General features: G+C 41.8%; 1 protein-coding gene across 3 annotated transcripts in view; it reads left to right on the top strand.

The window, feature by feature from the left end:
- The window catches only part of TECRL (trans-2,3-enoyl-CoA reductase like), a 108,309-nt gene that overhangs the window by 66,134 nt on the left and 17,926 nt on the right, over positions 1-24,249 (top strand). For all 3 annotated transcript variants that reach the window (XM_029074267.1, XM_001510987.3, XM_029074268.1), the window contains exons 5-6: positions 15,169-15,284; positions 24,024-24,129. In XM_029074267.1, coding sequence (XP_028930100.1) covers positions 15,169-15,284; positions 24,024-24,129 — 222 coding nt within the window. The remainder of the gene's footprint in view (positions 1-15,168; positions 15,285-24,023; positions 24,130-24,249) is intronic.

Raw genomic sequence — 24,249 nt, 5'->3', positions numbered from 1 at the left:
TGTTTACTCAAATGTGCATTCAATTAATTGCTTTAATTTCTCTAGTAGTAAATATGTTTGTACTTTTCTCCCATGTTAGCGTTTCTTGTTGGTAGCCAACAGCTCATATTTCTATTTTGTCCTTCTCAAGGGCTTAATTTAATGCATGGTACCCAATTACTACTACTGGTCTAATACCAATCAATCAAATAATTGTATTGATTGAGTGCTTAGGGTGTACTGAGAACTGTACTGTTTGGGAGAATACAAAATAGCAAAGCTGGTGGACACTTTCGCTCCCCATGCTCTTACTTAGGATTTTAGTAGGTTGGCAGGATGTGGATTTGCAAACCCACAGTGACTTGCCTGCAGTCCCACAGCTGAGAAGTGGCAGAGCCAGGATTCAGAACCCATTTATTGCCATTGTTCTTCTCTGTCTGTCTCCCCCGATTAGACTGTAAGCCCGTCAAAGGGCAGGGACTGTATCAGTTACCGATTTGTACATTCCAAGCTCTTAGTACAGTGCTCTGCACATAGTAAGCGCTCAATAAATACTATTGAATGAATGAATCCATGACCTCTGACTTCCAGGCCCGGGCTCTTTCCACTGAGCGACGCTGCTTCTCTATACTATTATGTTATCATAGAATCACATTTAACACTCAGTTCCCAACCATAGATCCCCATTCCACCAGAGCTATGGAGACATTGTAGACCCCTATCCTTTTTTAAGCTAAACTTCCAGATTTTTCAGAGATCTCTATATGGAGGCAAAAATCGGCAAAAGGCAGGGAAACATGAAGCAGAGAGAATGGAAGATTTGATGAATTCAGGGCCATGTGTAGAGGGAGGAAGCTTAGGCAAGGTTTTCCCTTGAATTTTTATCTTCCTATCTCTCTCCTGGATGCCATTTGATTGAATGAATAGAGAAATTGGGCTGTTGCAAGAACAAATTAGTTTCCTGAATCCATTAGGGTTCATACACCTAAGAGAGCTGAGGTTCAAGGTTGAAAACATTTGATTCCTACACGACAGATTTACTACCTCCCCATTCCCTGCTTTTCTACTCACGATTTCTGCAGACCTCCTAAAACCCACCTCCTTCAGAAAGTCTTCCGCGATTAGTTTGCAGTGCCTTTTTCATGTCTGCTCAGCAGCCATCTTTGACAATTTGCTATTTTAGTTGTATTCTCATCACATAGGTACATTTTTTTTCTATACTATAATCCTTTGGCAATCACTGGGCTTTAGAGAAACCCCTATGTTAGAGGTGAAATCGGGTACTGTTTGTAGCTAATGGTGAAAAGTTAAAAATTCATGGCACATCAGACTGTCCAAGGAAGAGGAGGGGAGCTGGCTGGAAGACAACAGGATGAAACTGTAGGTGATGAAAAAGACAGCAAACAGCAGGTGATGCAGTAGGGTCGGGCTTCACCCTTTGCCATGACTATTGGTTTAACTAACTGTGGATGGGTACAGTTGCAAACAAAACAAAACAAAATGTCTACATGGGGATGTCAAGGAAATGCAAAGGCATTCATTTACTTACTTTTACTTTATCCTGATTTATTTGCAGTTCCATCACTTCTTTCCTAATCTTGGTCCTGCTCCTGCTCTCTGAAAATAATTTTGCTCCTTTTCACACTTTTTATTGTAAGCTTTTGAGAGCAGGGAATGTGTCTCATTTCTGTTGTTCTTCCCCAAGCCTATAATGCAGTGTTTTATACGTCCTGAGTGCTCAAAAATACCATTGATTGATTGGAATGAGTGGCTTGCTGCTGGTGAACTCTCCAAAGTGCTTTGTACAGTGCTTCGCACTCATTAGAGGTCCTCAAACTTCAAAAATATTGATTGGGGTCCCCTTACCCCTGGTCTGAGGCCCAATATGACAGCCCAAACTGGAGAAAGCCTGGTTGTGCTTAGAGTCAGCCTTGAGGGGGCAGAAGATGTAGGAGATATAATCAATCATATTTCTTGAGTGCTAACTGTGGGCAGAGCACTCTGTAATAATAAGCATTAACAATTAATTACTATTAATACAATTAATTATAACTTTTTAAGTGATTACTACATGCTAAGCACTGTTCTAAGTGAAGGGATAGATTCAACTTAATCAGGTTAGACAGAGTCTCTGTCCCACATGGAGCTCACACTCATATCCCAATTTCACAGATGAGGTAACAGAGGCCCAGAGTAGTTAAGTGACTTGGCCAAGGTCACACCACAGACATGGGGCAGAGCTGGGATTAGAACCCCTGATCTTCTGACTTTTAGGCCCAGGCTTTATCCATGAAGCCACACTGCTTCTTAGCGCTTGGGACAATACAACAAAAAGCAATCAAACAGGCACATTCCCTTCCCATAAACTGACTGACTGACTAGTAATAGCGAAGAAAAACATCAGTTCCCTCCCTGAAAGCATTTTAGGGACAAGGAAGCTAAAATGAAGAACGCTGTAAAAACAAAGAAAAACAACTCCGAAATTTGCAAAAATTTGCTTGTCATTTTGCATACCTCTGATTAGAACCCGAGAACATCAGCCTTTGTTCAAATAGAACAATCAACATATCTAAGGAAGATCTATCAAATGCTGACCCCAACTGTCAACAATATCAGTTGACAAGCCGAAGGGAGTCTGAATAAGGAGCTTGCACACCTGTCCGTGAATGGTATTATCAGCTAAAGAGAATTATGCCAACGAAACTCTTACTTTCTTCAATGCACAGTACTTTCTCCTGTCTAACAAAGGAAAATAACTAAAGCGTAATTTACCATAATTAATAGAGGCCGAACAAATGTGTTCCTGCTTCAGGGGGAAAAATATTCATTTAAATGGTATTTGCAAAATTGTTCCTTTATCACTGTTCTGAACATATGAAAAAGTTCCTGAATGGAAAGTTACAGATAGATCTGCTGATCTGAATTCTTGAAAAGGTCATTTCTCCTGGAAGAAGTGAAAGAAAAGAGGAGGGTAAAAGAAGTAGCGGATACTTTGTTGGGCCTTTTTGTTTGTTTTTTTCGTTTTGGTTTTTCTCTGATCTTCAGCTTCTGAACTGAGGACAATCTCATTTGGGTGGATTTGTCGATATTTAATGGTCACTTCCTGTCCCACTCAGAGTAGAACATCAACAAATTCTAATTAATGATGATGGAAATAATGTTAGGTTCCCACCTCTCACTCCTTACAGTGCTTCAGTTTATAATGACTGTGTTATTTGTTAAGCACTTGTTTTGTACCAGGCACTGTACTGAGCACTGGGGAAGACACGAGCTAATCAGGTTGGACATCGTAAGCATTTAATAACTACGAGCGCTTGATTCCAATTTCTTTAATGAGTCAGCCCCTTTGAGAGCTTACTCTTCTCAGAGCACTATTCTAAGGGCTTAGAAGAGTAACGGTGTAACAGACGTGTCCTCTGCCCACAAGGAGCTGCCAGTCTAGAGAAGAGTTTACGGTCTGTACGTATCAGATGGTGAATCCAAACCACAGGAGCACAATCAATAACCATGTGGCATTCACAGAAATAATGATAATTATGCTGGTATTTTTTAAACACTTGCTGTGCGCCAGGCCCCGTATTAAGCACTGGGGTGGATACGAGCAAATCGAGTTGGACACAGTCCCCGTTCCATGCGGGGCTCACAGTCTCAATCCCCATTTTCCAGATGAGGGAACTGAAGCCCAGAAAAATGAAGTGACTTGGCCAAGATGACACAGCAGAAGAGTGTCGGGGCTGGGATTAGAACCCAGGTCCATCTGACACCCAGGCCCAGGCTCTAGCCACCACAACATGCTGCTTCTCTAAAAGCTGGTCTTCCAGAGTTGGTAGTGGAAGAAAAATTCATAATGCCTTAAGAACGATCACTCGCAGATCAGACACTGAAACACAATTGAATATTCACTGAGAGCGAAGAAAAGGGAAAAGGGAAATCAGACCAAAACCTACAGACTCCAGTGCCCACACACGGTCTATTCATAGAAGTGTTTTAAATGCATAGGAAGAGAGAGCAATATAATTCTTTGCGCCCTGTAGGTATTCAGTTGATTGGCTGGCTCAGGACAAGTCTGTCTGGGATTTTGCCAGGAATGGAAAGCAATACACATGATCTCTGCCACATAAGTGTGTGTATTCAAGGCCGCCCACAATAAGACCTTTTCGAAGGCTTCATTCCCAGACATTTCTAAGGAATGGAAGCTTCTGATCTCTAAAACCTGTAGTTCCCAGGTAGCACACACTATGAGAATACATTTTCTCCATCCCCTTCAGTTATGGTGACCGTGATTCTGATTTTACTCCAGACGGCCTTGTTTTCAGTGGATCTGTCATCTGCCCAGCAATAATTTGGCTGTTGGCTCTGTGTTTGATATTTTTTGAACTTCAGCATCACTCTGGCTTAGCTCCTGCTTCTGAGTTCCCAATCTGGATGAACTACCCCACTTACAAGGATCTAAGGAAATTAGTATTTTCTAGTGGTTAGAGCGTGATCCTGCGACAGAGCAGATCTGGATTCTAATCCTGGCTCTGCCACTCGTCTGCTGTGTGACATTGGGCAGGCCACTCACCTTCTTGGTATCCCACTTTCCTGTCTGTAAAATGGGGATTCGATGCCTGGGGAACAGAGACTTTGACTTCCCTGATGGAGTCCATGTAGGGGAGTGCGATTTACCCAAGAGAGTGGAGGGCTTACAAACTTGTCTGGGCATCCTATTAATTTTACCGATCCTGAGGTGAAGGAATTAAAAAATATGGCGCCACTTCTCCCTGCAAGTCACGTGACAAAACCTGGTGCCAGACTGGTGCCTACCCCACATGCCTCCCCAGCAAACATGGGGATGGTTGGTGAGTTGCGGGCCACCCCACAGCGGGATCAGTTCGGCTAGTATTCATTTTTTATTTGTTTTCATTTTTCATTGTTTTAAATAAAAAAACTAAACAAACATGAGGGGTGGGGAAACCAGGTTTTCCTGTTTCCCCCGCTCTGGACGCCACTCCAGAGCCCAGGAAAATGAGCCAAAACAGTAAAGGAAAACATGCCTTCCTCTTCGGCTGCTCCAGTTGTTGCTCTGGAGCCTGGGAAAATGAGCCAGGACAGCAGAGGAAAAAACACTTTCCTACTTTCCCAGTCTGGCAGCCACTCTAGGACCCAGAAAAATGATGCAGGATGGTGAAGGAAAATGCACTTTCCTACACTTTGGCCATTTCTTGGGAGACCGAGGAAATGAGCTGCGGCAGCGGATGAAAATGCGTGTGCAGTTGGCCCGTGTTCATTTCTTTCAAGCTTCACGGAAAGTCTCGTCTCCCCCTTCTCCACTCCTCACCCTGATCAGAAGATGAGGTAACCTAGTAATTCAGACTATGAAACCAATCTAGTACCCATGAAAAAACACTTGCCTATCACAGTGCCTTGAAGGATTTCACCTGATTAACATTTCGAAAATCAAAATGTGCCAACCCGACACGGTAGCCAGAAGGAACGCAACAACTTTGGGAAGAGATCTGGGAATCACACAGCTAGGGAGTACCGATTGAGAACCCAAATTAGGATATTCAGTGAGAGATGGATTACCCAATTTGCATGTCAGTAACTGAATTCTACTAGGACTATCATCTGGGCCTTGGAGTAGAAATAAATGAAGGTTTTTTTTCATGCCTCTGAACAGCCCTCCTTTTGAAAAATGCCTAGGGATTATGGTTTTAGATATTATGAAAGAAAGAGGGATGGAAGAGGAGAAAGAAACTGAAAAGGAATTACTTGCAAATCACAATCATGGACAATTTGGATTATGATAAAAATCAATCTGTCTACAAACTCCTTTGTTGCGTATTCTAGGTTAAACAGAATGAGCAATACCAAGATGGGAGGCCCAGGATCCACAATCTCTATCTAGATGGGGTTTTTTTTATGATATTTGTTAAACTCTTAGTTTGTGTCCAGCACTTAAGCCCTTAGTACCTACCAGGAAGCAGCATGGCCTAGTTCATAGAGAATAAGGACTAGATAGAGAATTGACAGGGAATCAGAAGGAGCTGGGTTGTAATTCCCACTCCGCTAATTTTCTGTTGTGTGACTTTGGGCAAGTCACTCACTCCTCTGTGCCACAGTTACCTCATCTGTAAAATAATAATAATAATAATAATAATAATGTTGGTATTTGTTAAGCGCTTACTATGTGCAGAGCACTGTTCTAAGCACTGGGGTAGACACAGGGGAATCAGGTTGTCCCACGTGGGGCTCACAGTCTTAATCCCCATTTTACAGATGAGGTAACTGAGGCACAGAGAAGTTAAGTGACTTGCCCACAGTCACACAGCTGACAAGTGGCAGAGCCGGGATTCGAACCCATGACCTCTGACTCCAAAGCCTGTGCTCTTTCCACTGAGCCACGCTGCTTCTCCAATGAGGATGAAGCCCGCGAGCTCCATGTGGGACAGGGACTGTGTCCAATCCGATTAACCTGTATCAACCCCAGTGCTTGACACAGGGTAAATGTATAACAAATACCTTCATCATCATCATCATTGCTGTTCAAGATAATCAGGTCAGACAAGGTCCCTTCTCCCTCTCTCAGAATCTAAAATGTTTTATCCAACCCCACCTTCTGCCTCATTTCCGGGTTACTGAATAGTGTTCTCTTTGTAATGCTATATTATTCCTGTTTCTAGGTCCCAAATATTTCCTCCCCATCCCAGTAAGGATTCTTAGTGTTCAATGGGAGTTGTTCAATTTATCTGGTCAGTGATTTATGAGCAGAGCAGAAGTGAACTGGGCTCTGATTCATTAGAAAGCAAGAACTTCAAAGAACGGTCAGTCAACAAGTAGTCCCAAGGTCTAAAATTTCAGGCCCAGGACCATTTTAATGGATTTATGGAGAAATCCATTTTTCACTCAGAGAAAAATTTCCAAAGATTACAACTTTTCTTCTCAATACTGCCTCAGTAGCTTGCTTCTCCTCGAGCATTTCAAGACTAAACCATTACACATCTCAGCAGGTCTATGGATTGGTCTCTGGATTACACCTTTCACCTAACTAAACTATCATCTCAGCAAATTTACAGAGTCCAAGATAATGCTCTTAAGTCAAAATCAAAAATCAAAATCCAGTCGATGAAAAACCGTCAAATGCCTTTGGGTCGTTTCCGATTCATAGTCAGTTTATGAACTTTATCCATAGAGTTTTCTTGGTGAAAAATACACGAGTGATTCACCATTGCCTTCCTCCACACAATTAAAACTTAAGTCTCTGTCCTTGTTTTTAATCAACATTTCGATCAGTTCATCCTCTGACTTTGATTTTTTTCCCATGCCCCTGCTGCCCAGCACAGGTAAATCCACTTTGACATTTCAGCTTAGACCTTTCCATTATGGGTAACCCTGGTGAGAGAATCTCTGTCAGTGGCTTAGCTCTAAGTTTCATAGCAGTCACAGACGCTCCTGCCATGATCAGGCACTGATCCATAGGAGAGAACTAAATGCTACCAACAACTATAAGCACTTTCATATCTCAATAGAGATGTCCCAAGGTTTGTATTTAGTTTCTCTTCCTTCCTTCATTCAATCATTCTTTGGTATTCAGTGAGTACCTACTGTGTGCAAAGCATTAGGAAAGAGTACAGTGAGAATAAGTAAGATTCTGGCCCTAACTATCACAATCGAAAAGCAATCAGATGGACCAGGGAGGTTCTAATATTCTATGAAGCAGAGCAGAAACTCAAAAATTAGCAAAAAACATTCTAGATTTCAAGCTTGCACTTAGTTCCTGGGCACATACCTAGAAAGAACAAGACACATTTTCAGATTTTCTCAGTTGGGTCTCCTCCACTGTAAATTGGGCAAGTATAACAATTTCAGTCTTCTATCAGCATGACCTACTGAGAAGAACCTGGGCCTGAGAGGCAGAGAACCTGGTTTCTCATCCCAGCTAAATGAATTGCCTATTGTGAGACCTTTGCCAGATAACTTCTCCGAACCTCCATTTCCTCATCTGTCAAATGGGTATTCACTATTTGTACTCCCTCCTATTTAGTCTGTGAGTCCCATTTTGCAGATGAGGTAACCGTGGCACAGAGAAGTTAAGTGACTTGCTCAAAGTCACACAGCAGACTAGTAGCAGACTGGACTACTCAGGACTACTGGACTGGATCTAACCTGATTTACTTCTATTTACCTCAGCACTTAGAACAGTGCTAGACACAGAGTAAGCACTAAACACAAATACCACCATATCAGAGTATCAGCAAGAAACAGACTAAATTTCTCTAACACTGGGCCATGGCATGAGATTGGTTGAGTCTTTTTCATTGGAGCCCATTTCCTCTTGGCCCTTCTTGTGCCCCTCTGGCAGCAATGTGACTGAAAAAGGAAGAGGGACTATTCAGCTCAATACTCTGAAAATCAAAATGCAACCAAAACCTTCGCTAATAAGGCCAACTAGGAGTCTGTTGACTATTTTCTCCCATACGATCAGAAATGAAAACTATGGCAGGCTCTGTCAAAGTGGGAAATATTGCAGAGTGATTCCCTTAAGCTGCATTTGCCCTAGGAAAAGTTCAGTAGTCAACAAACTTTAGTCATCTTTTTTCTTTTAATGGGTTAAGATCAAGTGGTGTGCATTTGTGGTTTGCTCAGCATTTCAGAAATGAGACAATATCCATCAATCCGCCCCTAAGCCATTTCATTGCTGAAGCTCTTAGACTCACGCTGACAGATCAATCGATCTGTTAATTATATTTGCTCACTGTGAGCACTGTACTGAGCACTTTAAAAGGTACAGTGCAATAGATTTGGTAGATTCATTCATTCAGTCCTATTTATTGAGTGCTTATTGTGTGCTGAGCCCTGTACTAAATGTTTGGAAAGTACAATTCAGCAATAAAGAGAGACCATTCAGGCTTACAGTCTAGAAGGGGGAGACAGACATCAAAACAAGTAAACAGGCAACAGTAGCATCAATACAAATAGAATTATAGATCTATACACATCAAAACAACAGGCACTAAGATAAATAGAATTATAGATATGTACATACATACACAAGTGTTGCGGGGTGGGGGTAGAGCAAAGGGAGTGAGTCGGGGTGATGGGGAAGGAAGAAGGAGCTGAGGAAAAGGGGGGCTTACTCTGGGAAGGCCTCTTGGAGAAGGTGAACCTTCAGTAGGCCTTTGAAGGGGGGGAAGTGTGATTGTTTGGCTGATTTGAGGAGGGAGGGCATTCCAGGCCAGAGGTAGGACTTGGGCCGGGGCTCAATGTCGGAACAAGTGAGAGCGAGGCCTGATGAGAAGGTTAGTGGTACCAGAGGAGCGGAGTGTGCGGGTTGGGCTGTAGAAGGAGGGAAGGGAGGTGAGGTAGGAGAGGGCAAGGTGATGGACAGCTTCTAAGTCAATAGTGAGGAGTTTATGCTTGATACAGAGGAGATTTAGTAGATATGATCTCCATCCACAAGGAGCTTGTAGTCTAGAAGGCATTTAGGATACTGTGCATAAAAATGAAAGGAAGGTGGGAAGTGAGGAGAGAAGACACGCTCCAACCAGGGCAGGGTTATATGGTGACTACTAGTCTCACAATCACTGTGCCCAGGAATGTCATGCACCCCTTCCATCCTCTAGAACTTGAGCTTATTGCAGACAGGGAATGCATCTGTTATATTTACTCTCCCAAGCACTCAGTACAGTGCTCTGCACACGGTAAGAGCTCAATAAACACAACTGAATGAAGTCCTCCATCCCCCAAAACTAATGGAGACTTTCATCATAGAAAGACCAGGTCGAGTCTAGAAGACTTTGGGACCAAAAACCTGTATGAAGGAATTGATTCTAGGGCTAGTTGTTTGCACAGTGCCACTCGCCCTCTTTTGTTCCTGTCTGTCGTGTTTCTGCTGGGGCACAGAGGGTCTCAAGTGAGTAGGTGGGCCAAGGTGTATCTCAGCGTAAAGTGCATGCAATCATTTTATGTACAAACCTATTTAGAGTCAAAACGGCTGCAGTAAAGAGCCAGTGATGTAACCCAGCGCCAAAGAGAGAAGAAATCAGGTAAAGAGGAAGGGAAACTTCCACTATCTGCATAGGTGCAACAGCCACTTGTCAGCTGTGTGACTTTGGACAAGTCACTTAACTTCTCTGGGCCTCAGTTACCTCATCTGTAAAATGGGGATTAAGACCGTCAGCCCCACGTGGGCCAACCTGATCACCTTGTATCCTCCCAGCGCTTAGAACAGTGCTTTGCACATAGTAAGTGCTTAAAAAGTGCCATTATTATTAATTTATTTATTCATGGGGAAGGAGGTGAAGTGGAGGATGTGGTTGTATTGCCTTGACAATAGGACGTGTTTCCTGAGGACTTGTTAAATGTTATATCTCCATGAGTTGTAAGATGGGAGCTGTTTTCAAATCCATTTTTCACTGGTGGTGATGATAATAATAATAATGATTGCGTTTACTGAGTACCAAGCACCAGAGTTGGTGTGCTATAAAGGGATTGAACACAATCCCTCTCTCACAGAGTTCACAGTCTAAGAAGGAGGGGCAACAGATATTTTAATCCCATTTTTCAGAAGAGAAAACTGAGGCACAGAGAAGTTAAATGACTTGCCCAAATTTGCACAGCAGGCAAGGGACAGCTGGAAGAAAAAGTCAAGTCCTCTGACTACCAGACCTTTCTATTAGGCCATGTTGCTTCTCTGTGTGTGTCCCCAAGTGTTTAGTAGTAAATAATAATAATGTTGGTATTTGTTAAGCCCTTACTATGTGCAGAGAACTGTTCTAAGTGCTGGGGTAGATAGAGGGTCGACAGGTTGTCCCTCGTGAGGCTCACAGTCTTAATCCCCATTTTACAGATGAGGGAACTGAGGCACAGAGAAGTTGTGATTTGCCCACAGTCACACAGCTGACAAGTGGCAGAACAGGGATTTGAACCCATGACCTCTGACTCCCAAGCCCGGGCTCTTTCCACTGGGCCACGCCGCTTCTCTAGCACAATATTGTATATGTTGTAAATGCTCAAGAAATATGTATGACAATGATGAAAATAACAGTGATAAGGATGATGATTCATTTCCTTATACTGACTCCCCCGGTACTCTTGCTTGCTTTGTGTTTGAATTTGCAAGTCTGCAGAGGTACATGCTCAGAATATATTCAACTTCAATTCCACACTACTCTAGATCTAACTCCGCCTTTTTTTGCATCCATTCTCTTTCTTCCTTCACTCATTTCCCCTGATCTTCTCCCTATTCTTGTCACTGGTAACTTGTAATCTAAAGGTAATATCCCCCAAATCTGGTTTCCAACTAAAATGATATGGGCACTCCAGATAAAGAGAGTATTTTTGATAAATTCAGCACATCTTAAAAGATGCTTATTTCAGTGCCGGAATCTGACCAAAAACAAAACAAAAATGATAGTTTGATGTGCAGATGCTGGATCCGTACTCACTGGCAGTAAATGTCTCTAAGACCTTCTGAGCCATAAAGGCCACCCCTATTATTGAGGAAAGTCTGACAGAAGAAAAATTAGTGAAATCAGGCATATCAAATTCTATCATCTTTGCCCCTGGAATAACTCAGTTCTGGGGCAGTTGCAAGAATTTGGAATGAAGATAATTGCCACTGATATAGTCCATCCCAAATTATCCACAATCTGAGGATGTCAGTGACATCTGGTAATAATGTTAATAATGTTGGTATTTGTTAAGTGCTTACTATGTGCCGAGCACTGTTCTAAGCGCTGGGGTAGACATAGGGGAATCAGGTTGTCCCACGTGGGGCTCACAGTCTTAATCCCATTTTACAGATGAGGGAACTGAGGCACAGAGAAGTTAAGTGACTTGCCCACAGTCACACAGCCGACAAGTGGCAGAGCTGGGATTCGAACTCATGAGCCCTGACTCCAAAGCCCATGCTCTTTCCACTGAGCCACGCTGCTTCTGGTACCGTCCTAAACCCTCAGATCAGCTTTGGTCCAAGAGTGGAAATGACCTTAGGCTAGGAATAGATTTCCTAGGACCCCATCAAACAGCACCCTGGTCCTGTCTCCATTTAAAATATACTGTAGTGGGGAATACCTGTTCTGATAATAACAGTGATGATGATTCATAATAATAATCATGGTAATAGTGATTATGATGATAATATTATTTGTTAAGCACAGAGTAAAGGGAACACACAATAGGAATTGAATCCTCATTTTGAGGATGAGGGAACTGAGGCACAGAGAAGTTCACTAACTTGTCCCAATGCTCTGCAAACAGTACGTGCTCAATAAATCTGATTGATTGATCCTGATCTGTCACTGGTCACCCACCATAGGTGACACAGGTGAAAATGCCCCAGAAGCTGGAGGTGTCTTCTGCAGAAGGTCCAGATCTCATTGTCTCAGAGAAAGTTAAACATAATTTATTTATTTGTATTGCTTTCTGCTTTCTATCTCACCCCCTAGGCTGTGAGCTCATTATGTGCAGGGATTGTCACTGTTTATTTTTGTATTGTACTTTCCCAAACACTTAGTAGAGTGCTCTGCACACAGTAAGTGCTTAATAAGTTTGAATGAATGAATGAATGAATGAATGAATAACAAACCTTGGAAACCGTCAGTTTAGTATGAAGCTTCATAGACTACTGACAATCTGCTAAAAAGTTTTGAATCTCCAATTCCATAGATGCCTGGGCATTGAAATTCTGGTCTTTCTTCTCATATTCAGAGTCCTGCAAGTTTTGGGAGTTTTTTTAGTAATGGTATTTGATAAGTGCTTGCTATGTGTCAAGCACTGTACTAAGCACTGTGGTAGATACAAGCCCCTGTCGCACATGGGGCTCACAGCCCGAGTAGGAGGAAATGGGATTGAATTCCCATTTTACAGCTGAGGGAACTGAGGTGCAGATAATTTAAGTGACTTACCCAAGGTCACACAGCAGAGCTGGTATTAGAACCCAGGTCCTCTCACTCCTGGGCTCTGTCCACTAGGCCACCCTGCTTTCTTCCATCTGTGTCTGGATTGATTTGGCCCAAATCAACCTCTAAGATAGAACGTAGGCAGCTGCTGGAATGAAGCTGTTCTATAACCAATAATCGGTGCTAAATAGACTCCTCCGTGTAGGAGAGTTACAGAATTTGCATTATAAGAACAGGTCATATGAATCCACTAAATAAATACTCATCCAAAATGCTGATATCACGAATTGTGGCGAAGTCATTCTAAATTAAATACTACTTATTCACACCCTAAACTACAGATGTCAGTCGCTTTTCAAACTAGAGCAGTCTCATAAAGGAATGACTAATTTTGTTTATGGAGCTCTACCCCTTAAGTACCTTTTCAGTATTGTTATTTAGTGGAGTTCTCATTTGTTTGTTATTGTCTCTTGCAAATATGGTAAGGTTTCACAGTTTTAATGTTGGATGTCTTTCCCTAGAAGATATTAAAACAAACAAAAGAAAATGCTTTACACAATCCCTCCATTTGCCTGGCTGTTACTTCTCAAGCAGTATGTTGGTAAAGGAGCAATACTAACTTGTTTTTGGTGAAGGTTCATAGTTTAGATCGGAGACACGTATATGTGTATATAGAATCATTAGATGATAAACTTCCTAAGGACAAGATGTGTTCTAATTCCGACACTCTCCAAAAGGCTTAGATCATAGATCTGTACTCAATGAATTTTCACTGCATGCCACTGATTGACTCATCTATGTCTTCTTCATTTCTTTTCTCCCCTTTTTCTTCAACTTTCAAAGGATGTCTAATTTTCTATTTTTTTTTTCTCTCATAGCATTAATGCTTCCTGTTAGAGAAGGTCTCTTGGGCTTATTGGTAACAGCTGTTAGTCTCACTTTCATCAGTGCCTTGAAACCATTATTTACTGTCCTTAGACCCTGTTTAAGGACCTAAATACAGTAGTCTGAAGGATGCTGTAGTGTATGAGATTTCCGGATGTATGAGGACTCATTTTCAAATATTAGATGGCTGGGATAGAAAAGAGTTCTTATTTTAATGCCTTTTACAGATGCGCTATTTCAGGAACTTGCAAACCGTTCACAGAAATTTCTTTTTTAAGCTGGCTTATTTACTGCGGTCATAGAAATTGATAACAGATGAGAGATACGGGTCAAACAGCCCTTGAAACTATAATTTTCTCTTTTTTCCATTGAGCTGCACAAGGGATAGGCCAGGGAAAACAGCCAGATGGCTTCAAAGAACAGTAAGGCCTGTCAAACCTTAATGGTTTTGATATCCTTAATTAACAGCAGGCAGGAAAACAGAATTTTTACCTTTCCTTTCTTCACACAAATGCCATTTCTCTGTCACTGTTGAATAACTCCTAAAGGTGTTGAAATCAGAGTGAATCATTTCTACAGTATATGTTGAATCCTTTTCGCTACTGATCTTTCACCTCCCATCCACAGTTCACTTGCTGTTAAGCTTCATGTGGATAGCGAATGTGTCTACCAACCCCGTTGTATTGACTCTCCCAAGTGCTTAGTGCAGTGTTCTGCACACAGTAAGCGCTCAATCAATACCACTGATTGACTCATTCTATTTCTAGCCTACAATCATTCCTTTCTGAGCCGATATTTACCTCATCTCAATGTTGGGTAAATTATGATACCGTGACTCACACTCTAGATATTTGAGAAATATCACTGATTTATTAGTTGACATAAACCTTACTCGCAGTATATTACTCATAAAACAGAAGCCACTAAGGAAGTTATATTTTAATACACCCATTTTTGTCCTAAATGTTGGGCTTGACCGATTTTGCATATCAATCAATGGTATTTATTGAGTGTTCCTTGTGTGCAGAGATCTGCTCTAAGCACTTGGGAGAGTTCAGTAATAGCAGAGCTGATAGAAACCTTCCTCTCCCACAACAGGTTTACAGTGTAGAAGGGAAGACACACAATATAGTTTGTCATATGTACATAAAAGCTGTGGGGCTGAGATTGGGGCGAATATCAAGTGACCAGAGGTCACAGATTCAAGTGCAAATAAAGATGAGATCTAGAAATCTGAGAGTAGGACGAGGAGAAAGATATAGTTTAGTATTTCACACTTCTGTCTTTGATTATCCAGCCATCCATTCTCCATTAATGTGGACTGAACCACTTGGAATTAAAGAAGATAGACACTTTTAACTTGACGTTCCTATTAATACACTATCCCAAATGAAGCTATTTTTTTCCTTTCCAATTCCAGGTTTTCCTGGCAGAATACACTGGCCCATTGCTCATCTACCTCCTCTTTTACATGCGACTGACGGGCATTTATGATGAAAAGGAGAGTTTTAAAAAGTTCCGTCATCCAGTGGTACAGTAAGTGACCTACCCACAGAGAGGAGAGCCATAGTGGTTGAATAGCACCTCATTGCGACGAGGCGGCGGGTGAAGCAGCAATGTCCCCCAGGGCAACTAACATCAGCACTTAGTACAGTGTGTGGCACATAGGATTAAATACCATAATTATTATTCATTATTCAAGGATGATGGGTGTTATGTACCCCCAAACTTTCTCCACAACCCCATCAAACCCACAAGCAACTTCACGGCAAATTCCTGCCTTACCATCATCAGGTATTAAGCAGTGTGGCCTAGGGGAAAGAACATGGAACCGGGAATCAGGACACCTGGATTCTTATCCCAGCTCTGTCATTGGCCTGTTGGGTGATCTTGGGCAAGTTACTTGATGATGATGGCATTTGTTAAGCTCTTACTATGTGCCGAGCACTCTTCTAAGCGCTGGGGTAGTTACAAGGTAATGAGACTGTCCCACGTGGGGCTCACAGTCTTAATCCCCATTTTACAGATGAGATAACTGAGGCAAAGAGAAGTAAAGTGACTTGCCCAAAGTCGCAGAGCTGATTGGTGGCAGATCTGGGATTTGAACCGTCTGACTCCCAAGCCCGAGCTCTTTCCATTATGCCACGCTGTTTCTCAACTTGACTTCTAAGCATCACAGTTTTTTCATCTGTAAAAACCACAATTAAAATCAAGACCCTAAAGTTTTAACTGATATATGTTATTGGCATATCTGCCTTAAATTACAAGGTAATCATTATTGATTCTTATTTATAGAATGCCAGAGGTTTCCATAAAGTGATAGTTGCAAATTTCTTCTCCCTTAATAACGCTTCCAGGTGCCTCTTTGTTTTTCCAAGCTGATTGTTCTACAGTCAACCTTGGAGTAGGATTCGAGTACAAAGATTTCAGGGTTGGAGAGTCAATCGACCAATCAATCATTCATTAGCCATCAAATATCTGTTCCCCCTCCCCCTTAGAGTGTGAGCTTCAATCTGCTTGTACTGTATCTACTCCAGAATTTAGTGCAGTGCTTAACCCAGAGAGAAAGCCCTTCGGAAATCTTACTGTTATATAATTATTATTAGGTTTGGGGAAGACCACACAGACTCGGTTGCCTGGGTAGATAACTGAAAATACAAATGTTTTAAAAGACAGTATGTCGAGTTTTGTATAAGTCTGCAGGCTCTGCCGCTCTAGCTCCCTCTCGATCTTCACACACTTTTTCATTTCCCTAGACTTTCTTATCTCCTGAGAGTCATTTTAAAGCCTACTGGGAACTTTTTAAATTATGATGAGTTTTCTAAACCCAGACAGCCTTCACAGGTAAAGTTCATTTTTGAGGACACTGAAAATACTTTCTTCCTTTTCAGAACTCAAAACCTCTTCCTTCAAAATGAGGGGAGAAGCTCAAGGATCGTGGCCATTCGGCTAGTTACAGTAGATATTTTGGGCGAGAACATCCATTTTGCATTAGGCTGCTCTAGAAACTACTATTCAAGTCAGCTACACCAAACTATACATTCTCAAGAGACCTTGAGAATCAAAACCAGATACTTAAGTGATTCTACGATTTCAGGAGCCGAAGAGTTTGAGCACAAAAGCTGAATTTTACTGAAGTGACAAGTAGGAACCTTGTGTAGAAAACATAAAAGTCCCAAACTGTAAGCTTTCAGAAAACTCTGGGGACATGCTATTTACTGAAGCCAAGACATGTAACTAAAAGTCCACCAGAGGGGCTAGGAGATGACAACGGTTCGATAATTTGAAAGCACACAATGAACATTCAGTAAATTCCACTGACGGACTGCTTAGTGAGTGGACTGGTGGGATGGTTTATCAGAGACTTGAAGAATTAATGAATTTTTCAAACTGAACCAGGCCTTAAACATAACCACGAGATGGGGAGTATCATAGAAAGAGAAATAACACTATGGCATTGCTATTCTCGAGTAAAGTCACTGTTTTGCATCACTCTTATTGTCTAATCACAGCAAACACAACAGCATGTGTACAACAACTGCCCTAAAATAGCAAGCGTGTTAAGTTTTATGAGCCCACAGCAGATGTATAGAAGCTGCTTCTGAAACTTTGGTGTCTAGCAGGGGAAGATAAAACAAATAGAGAATGGTTTAAAAAACCCAACATAGCCCTTCAGTGCATTTGGATGGCATCACAGTTTCAAATACAAAATTTAGAATACCACTTTCTATTGCCAAAAAAAAGTGCTTTCACTTGCATATGGCTGATATGATTCAGTCACTTTAATTTTTTGTTTCTCAGAAATTCTGGGGGTTTTCAAATGTCATCCCTGCTTTCAGACTTTCAAAACAGATGAGTCTTTTTAAAAGTTCTAAAATTCTTGAGCTGTTTCTGACTAAAAATAATGTGTTTTAGTTGGGAACTGAAAAGGGAAAAGTGTGAATTAATAGTGCTGGAATATTTCTTTGAGGGCTTGGATGGAAGTAGTAGAGATGTAATTTCCGGGAACAGAAATGGCGGGGGGGTATGAAGACCACTCAGTAACCAATCCACTTGAGATCAATTTGTTCCGAATGGTTGGAACCACTATAATTCATATTTATGCCTGTCTCCTCATCTAGACTGTAAGCTTGTCGTGGGCAGGGAATGTGTCCGTAATATTGTTGCATTGTACTCTCCCAAGTGCTTAGTACAGTGCTCTGCACACGGTAAGCACTCGATAAATATGATGAATCAATTGATTAATGGGAGGTCACTATGTTTTAGAAAGGAAAATGAGATACAGGAAGTCTAGAAGTTTACAATCAATCATATTTATGGAGCGCTGCTCTAAGACCTTGGGAGAGTCCAATACAGTAGAGTTTTTAGAGATGATCCCTGACTTCAACAAGCTTACAGTCTAGTGGGATAATGATTACTGAAGTCACTTAAGTTTGTAAGAGCCTTTAGAATAAAAAAAGGTTGCTGATACATTGGTGTCAACAGGGTCTTCTATTCAGTCCTGTGAGGTAAATTGCTAAAAATAACCCCTCCGACACTTATTGTGGAATTACTTTTCTATGGGGAAAAACAATCCATTCTTACTTTGATGTATTGATCATTTGGTTAGAATGATAACTAAATGAAAATAAGAGACTAGGAGAGATAAATTTGTCCACAGCCACATTCGGGTATTCCCTCAATGCCCCATTAAACATGGATATTCTGACTTGACTTAGACCGCTGTGACATTTTCAAAATGCATTTGATGGATCTCCTCTAGAAAGCAATTTTATTGGCCATGAAATCTGTCTCTTTCCCTCTCCCCTAAGCCCCTCAGGAGAATTCTCCACTGGACTGCTTTTCCTAGAAATGCAATTTCTGCCTCTTCGAGGAAAATATTAAGGAAAGCTGTGCTCTCCTACCACTAGCAGGAATATCACAGGAGTTGAATTAAACTCAAATCACCTTCTTTGAAGCAGCATGGCCTAGCGAATAGAGCACAGGCCTGATCCTAATCCCAGCTTTGCCACTTGTCTGCTATGTGACCTTGAGCAAGTCATTTCACCTCTCTGTGCCTCAGTTACCTCATCTGTAAAATGATGATTAAGACTGTGAGCCCCATGTGGGACAGGGACTGTGTCCAACCCGATTTGCTTGTATCCACCCTAGTGTTGAGTACAGTACCTGGAATGTAGTAAGTGCTTAACAAATGCCTTTATTATTAATATTATCATTATTATTAGAGGAAAAGATGATAAGGGAGGAAAGGTAAATTATTGGGTTTCTTAGACTCATGGATCTTTCCACAGTGTATATTCTGGTGGAGTTTTTTGAGTCTCACAACTTTTAATTTAAACAAACTTTTAATTTAAACAAAGCTAACCTGTAATTTAATGTGCTTGGCACATATTAAGTGCTTAATAAGTACCGTTATTATTATTATCACCTCACTGGAAGAGGTGCAAGAAGCACCATGGCTTAATGGAAAAAGCACAGGCCTGGGAGCCAGAGCATCTGGATTCTAATTTCAGTTCTACCACTTACCTGCTCTATCACCTTGGCCAATTCACTTAACCTCTCTGTGGCTCAATTTCCTCAACCGAAAATGGGGATTAAATTCCTGTTCTCCCTCCCAGAGTGAATGCCATGTGGGACACGGGCTACTGATTATTTTGCATCTACCTCAATTCTTGACCCAGAGTAAGTGCTTAATAAATATCAAAATTAATCAGTCAATAATTTGTATTTATTAAGCATTTACTGTGTGCAAAACACTGTCCTAAGTGACTGGGAGAGTATGAGTCGGTAGATATATGCCCTGCCCATAATGAGCTTGCAGTTTACTAAGGGAGATGGAAATTAATATAAATAGAATATGGGTATGTACATAAGGGCTGTGGGGCTGAGGGAGGGGTGAGGAAAGGGTGCAAATAATAATAATAATGATGGCATTTGTTAAGCCCTTACTATGTGCAAAGCACTGTTCTAAGTGCTGGGGAGGATACAAGGTGATCAGGTTGTCCCAGGTGGGGCTCAGCTCACAGTCTCAATCCCCATTTTACAGATGAGGTAACTGAGGCACAGAGAAGTTAAGTCACTAGCCCACAGTCACACAGCTGACAAGCAGCAGAGCCAGGATTTGAACCCATGACCTCTGACTCCCAAGTCAGGGCTCTTTGCACTGAGCCACGCTGCTCCACCATCTAAATGCAACATTGAAGGAGAGTCGAAGAGGAAATGAGGGCTAAATTGGGGAAGTCCTCTTGGATATTGCTTTCACCTGACCTCTGGGAATCAGGACAGTAGGAATGAAGCACCAGAGTCAGGGCTGGAATCAGGAACATTTCACCATGAGGATATGGATCAGTGAATCATTATTTCAGGAACTCTGACCAACTAACCAGGCTAAGAGCATCATCAAAACTCCTTGAATCACAAGTGTCTCTCTGACAAATATATTCTAGATACACACTTTCAAAATGACATTGATTAATTTGTTATGGCCCTTCATTATAATATTTATGAAGTGCTTATGATGTGCTAGAGATAGGTACAAGTTAATGAAATGGACACCTCCCCGTCCCATCTGGGACTGACAATATAAGATGAAAGGGAGGATAGTTTACTCATCCCCATTTAATATACGAGGAAACTGACGCTCAGACGGTCAAGTTACTTGCCCCCAATCACATAGCAGGTCAGAGGCAGAATATGGGTCTCAACTCTCATATGTATATATTTCCATTACCCTATTTATTTTGTTAATGTATTGTACATCGCCTTGATTCTATTTAGTTGCCATTGTTTTTACGAGATGTTCTTCCCCTTGACTCTATTTATTGCCATTGTTCTTGTCTGTCCGTCTCCCCCGATTAGACTGTAAGCCCGTCAAACGGCAGGGACTGTCTCTATATGTTGCCGACTTGTTCATCCCAAGCGCTTAGTACAGTGCTCTGCATATAGTAAGCGCTCAATAAATACTATTGAATGAATGAACTCCCAGACAATGGGCAAAGAAAAGATAATTCAACAGCTGAAAGATGACTAAGAGCGGGAACAGATATTGAATTCCTATTTTGTAGATGAAGGAACTGAGGCACAGAGAAGGTAAGTGCCTTGCCAAGGTCACACAGCGGGTAAGTGGTGGATCTGGGATTAGAACCCATGTCCCCTGACTCCAAGGTCCATGCTCTTTACACTAGGTCACGCTGCTCCTCTGCGTGGCTAACACACTGTCTCCCATAAAACAACAACGAATGAGCTTTGATCCAGTCACAGAGATGTTGAGACGAATTACAGGGCTATTGATTTATTCAGGGCCACTTGTATTCTCGTCCTGGCTAGTTGTGGTCTCACGGGACAGTGGGTGTAACAGGTGAATAGGCGGGCAGTGAGATAGTCTACTGATAGCCAGATTGCTGGAATGAAAAGCCATTAGACCAGCAAGTCAGGCAGTCAATTATATAGAGAGAAGCAGCGTGGCTTAGTGGAAAGAGCACCGGCTTGGGAGTCAGAAGTCGTGGGTTCTAATCCCGGCTCTGCCACTTGTCTGCTGTGTGACCTTGGGCAAGTCACTTAACTTCTCTGGGCCTCAGTTACCTCATCTGTAAAAATGGGGATTAAGAAATGTGAGCCCCGCGTGAGACAATCTGACTATCCTGTATCTACCCCAGCACTTAGAACAGTGAGCTGCATATAATAAGCGCTTAACACATACCAAAAGTATTATTATTATAATATTTATAAAGCCCTTCCTGGGTGCAGAACACTGTACTAAGCACTTGGGAGAGTACACTGCATCAATAAACAGACACATTCCCTGCTCACGCTGAGCTCACAGTCCAGAAGGGAAGACAGTCATTGACGCAAACACATCAATTACAGATACTTAAATAAGTGCTGTGGGGTTGGGAGAAGGGATGGAGAAAGAGAACAAGTCAGGATAAGGTAGAAGGGAGTGGGAGAAGAGGAAAGGAGGGTTTAATCAGGGAAGGCCTCTTGGAGGAGATGGGCCTTCAAAGGTTTTGGAAGGGAGAGTCATCGTCTGTCGGATGTGAGGAGGCAGGGCGTCCTAGGCCAGAGGCAGGATGTGAGCAAGGGGCCGGTGGTGGGATAGACGAGATGGAGATACGGTGAGAAAGTTGGCATTCGATAACTGAAGTGTGCTGGCTGGGATGTAGTAGGAGAGTAGCGAGGTGAGGTGAGAGGGTGATTTGAAGTCAATAGTAGGTGGTTGCCAGAGGAGCAGTCTTAGTAGCCACTACCGTCTTCGCTATCCACGGTTACCTGCTCTTTTCGGGATTCCTGCTCAACCCATCTACTACATCTTTAGTCAGAAACCTTCATCGCCGATCACGTTACCCAAGAAGGCATTCCCTCCCCGTTGGCTTTTTCACTTCCCCAGCACCATGAGATGCGGGTGAGAATGAGAGCTGGTCACTTAAGGAAGAGCAAAAGAGAATAGCAAAGGATCTGTGGAATCAAACCAAGCAAACATCGAAAGCCCAAATTGCTTCCAAGGCTCCAGCGACGCCTGCTTCTATTTGCATAAATCAGCAGCTATTGTTCTTTGTCCCACAAGGAACCAATAACCTCTTAAATTCCCCAGATAGTACAAACCTGATCCTACAGTCAATAAAATGACTTGTTGATTTTCTAAGCTCAGGTCTCATTGACTTAAGGACTTAATCATTGACTTTTATTGAGTCTCCTGAATGGAAGCAAAGTATGTGAAACTTCACGCCCTGGGTATCACTTTTCATTTAGACCCCCTCATTGGCTTCCCATAGGAAAGGCACTGCTAGTAAATATAACCGAGATAAAATGCCACCATGAATCACTCTTGACATTTGTTTTTTAAACCGCGTCTTTACGATCTGCACTTCATTCTTTGAAACCAATCAGACGTGCTGGATATGGTTTCATAATCCGCAAGAAAATCAGTATAATAAATTCTGAAACAATCACCACATCCTGCTGTACCTTGAAAGAGAAAAGCCATCACGATGAATTAACAAGGCAAAAGCATACTCATTTTAACTTCAAAGAAAATGATATACAAACTTTCCCCATCTAACTTCCATACTTAGTAAAGGACAACCCCACCATTCAAAAGCTATTCTGAATGCTTGAAAATGTCAAATGCACCTAAAGTGAGCTTTTAATATTTTTACAGATCCGAACCGCCAGTTACCAACTCAGTGCATTTTGATGAATTTATGTTTGCAGTTCTTAAATACGTCTCCTAAATACGGATGCCACTGAGCCAGCTGTACCATAAGAGTTTTAAACACGATCGCATACAAAGTGCTTTGACATAAATGGAGGCACCTTCATTCTGTGCCGGGGAAGTTACTTTCTTTAACTTTGCATTCCAGTTGTTTTCCATGGTCTTGCTAAGGTAAAATGGTCTCAAGATTCTAGGTTTGGTACTGAGACTGTGAGCCCCACATGGAACAAAGACTAGGTCCAAACATATTTGCTTCTATCCATCCCAGAGCTTAGTACAGTATCTGGCCCATAGTAAGTGCTTAACAAATACCATAATTTATTATTATCATTATCCTATATAATACTGCTTATTACCAAATGATAGAACAGAGCCAGAAGAGCTGGACTATGGAGTCTTATGGAATTGCCTGTCAGACATATTTATTGAACATTTACGGTGTGCAGAACATATTAAGCAACTGGGAGAATACTGTATATTCATTTTGTTAATGAGGTGTACATCCCCTTGAGTCTATTTATTGTGATTAAGTTGACTTGTTTTTTGTCCGTCTGTCCCCCCCCAGTTAGACTGTAAGCACATCAATGGGCAGGGATTGTCTCTATCTGTTGCTGAATTGTACATTCCAAGTGCTTAGTACAGTGCTCTGCACATAGTAAGCATTCAATACTATTGAATAAACTATAATAGACATTTCCTGCCCACAATGAGCTTACGATCTAGAGGATTGAGCAGGAATGTCGGGAATGAACCTCAGTCCTGTGGTTTCAGAACTAAGACTTAGTGCGGACAATTTGATTTTCCTGCTAATGGTGGGCTGAGCACCTTTTATGCTCTCTGTTTTGTAGGTGGCCAGAGATACAGCAAGTACACTGTGCAGGACATGTGTGATTTTTGCCCCTGTTAGTCAGCTACAGGTAGAACTCAGAACTACGAGAACTCAGGTCATTGGATTTCCAGAACTGTATTCCACTGGAACGGTAGTAAGGCGAGAACTGGAATTTAAAAAATGGGGAAGGGTCAGCTTTTCATACAATCTCCATTTCTTTCTATTTTCTTCACAGCTTGGCCTGCTTTTGCCATTGTTTACATTACATCCGGTGTCTTTTGGAGACGTTGTTTGTCCACAAGCTGTCTGGAGGGCACACGCCTTTGAAAAATTTAATTCAGGTGGGAATCGTCTTTGCATTCTTGCAATTCAGGGAAACCACAATTAACAGTGTCTATGTAGAAATGGATGGAAATAAAATTTTCTCCCCTCTGGCTAGTCAGCATAAGGTATCTGCATGC

Source organism: Ornithorhynchus anatinus, chromosome 10 (genome assembly GCF_004115215.2).
Source record: "Ornithorhynchus anatinus isolate Pmale09 chromosome 10, mOrnAna1.pri.v4, whole genome shotgun sequence".
In the NCBI taxonomy this organism is placed as follows: Eukaryota; Metazoa; Chordata; class Mammalia; order Monotremata; family Ornithorhynchidae; genus Ornithorhynchus; species Ornithorhynchus anatinus.
Note: the sequence above shows the minus strand (reverse complement) of the source record. Positions and strands in the feature narration are given on the sequence as shown.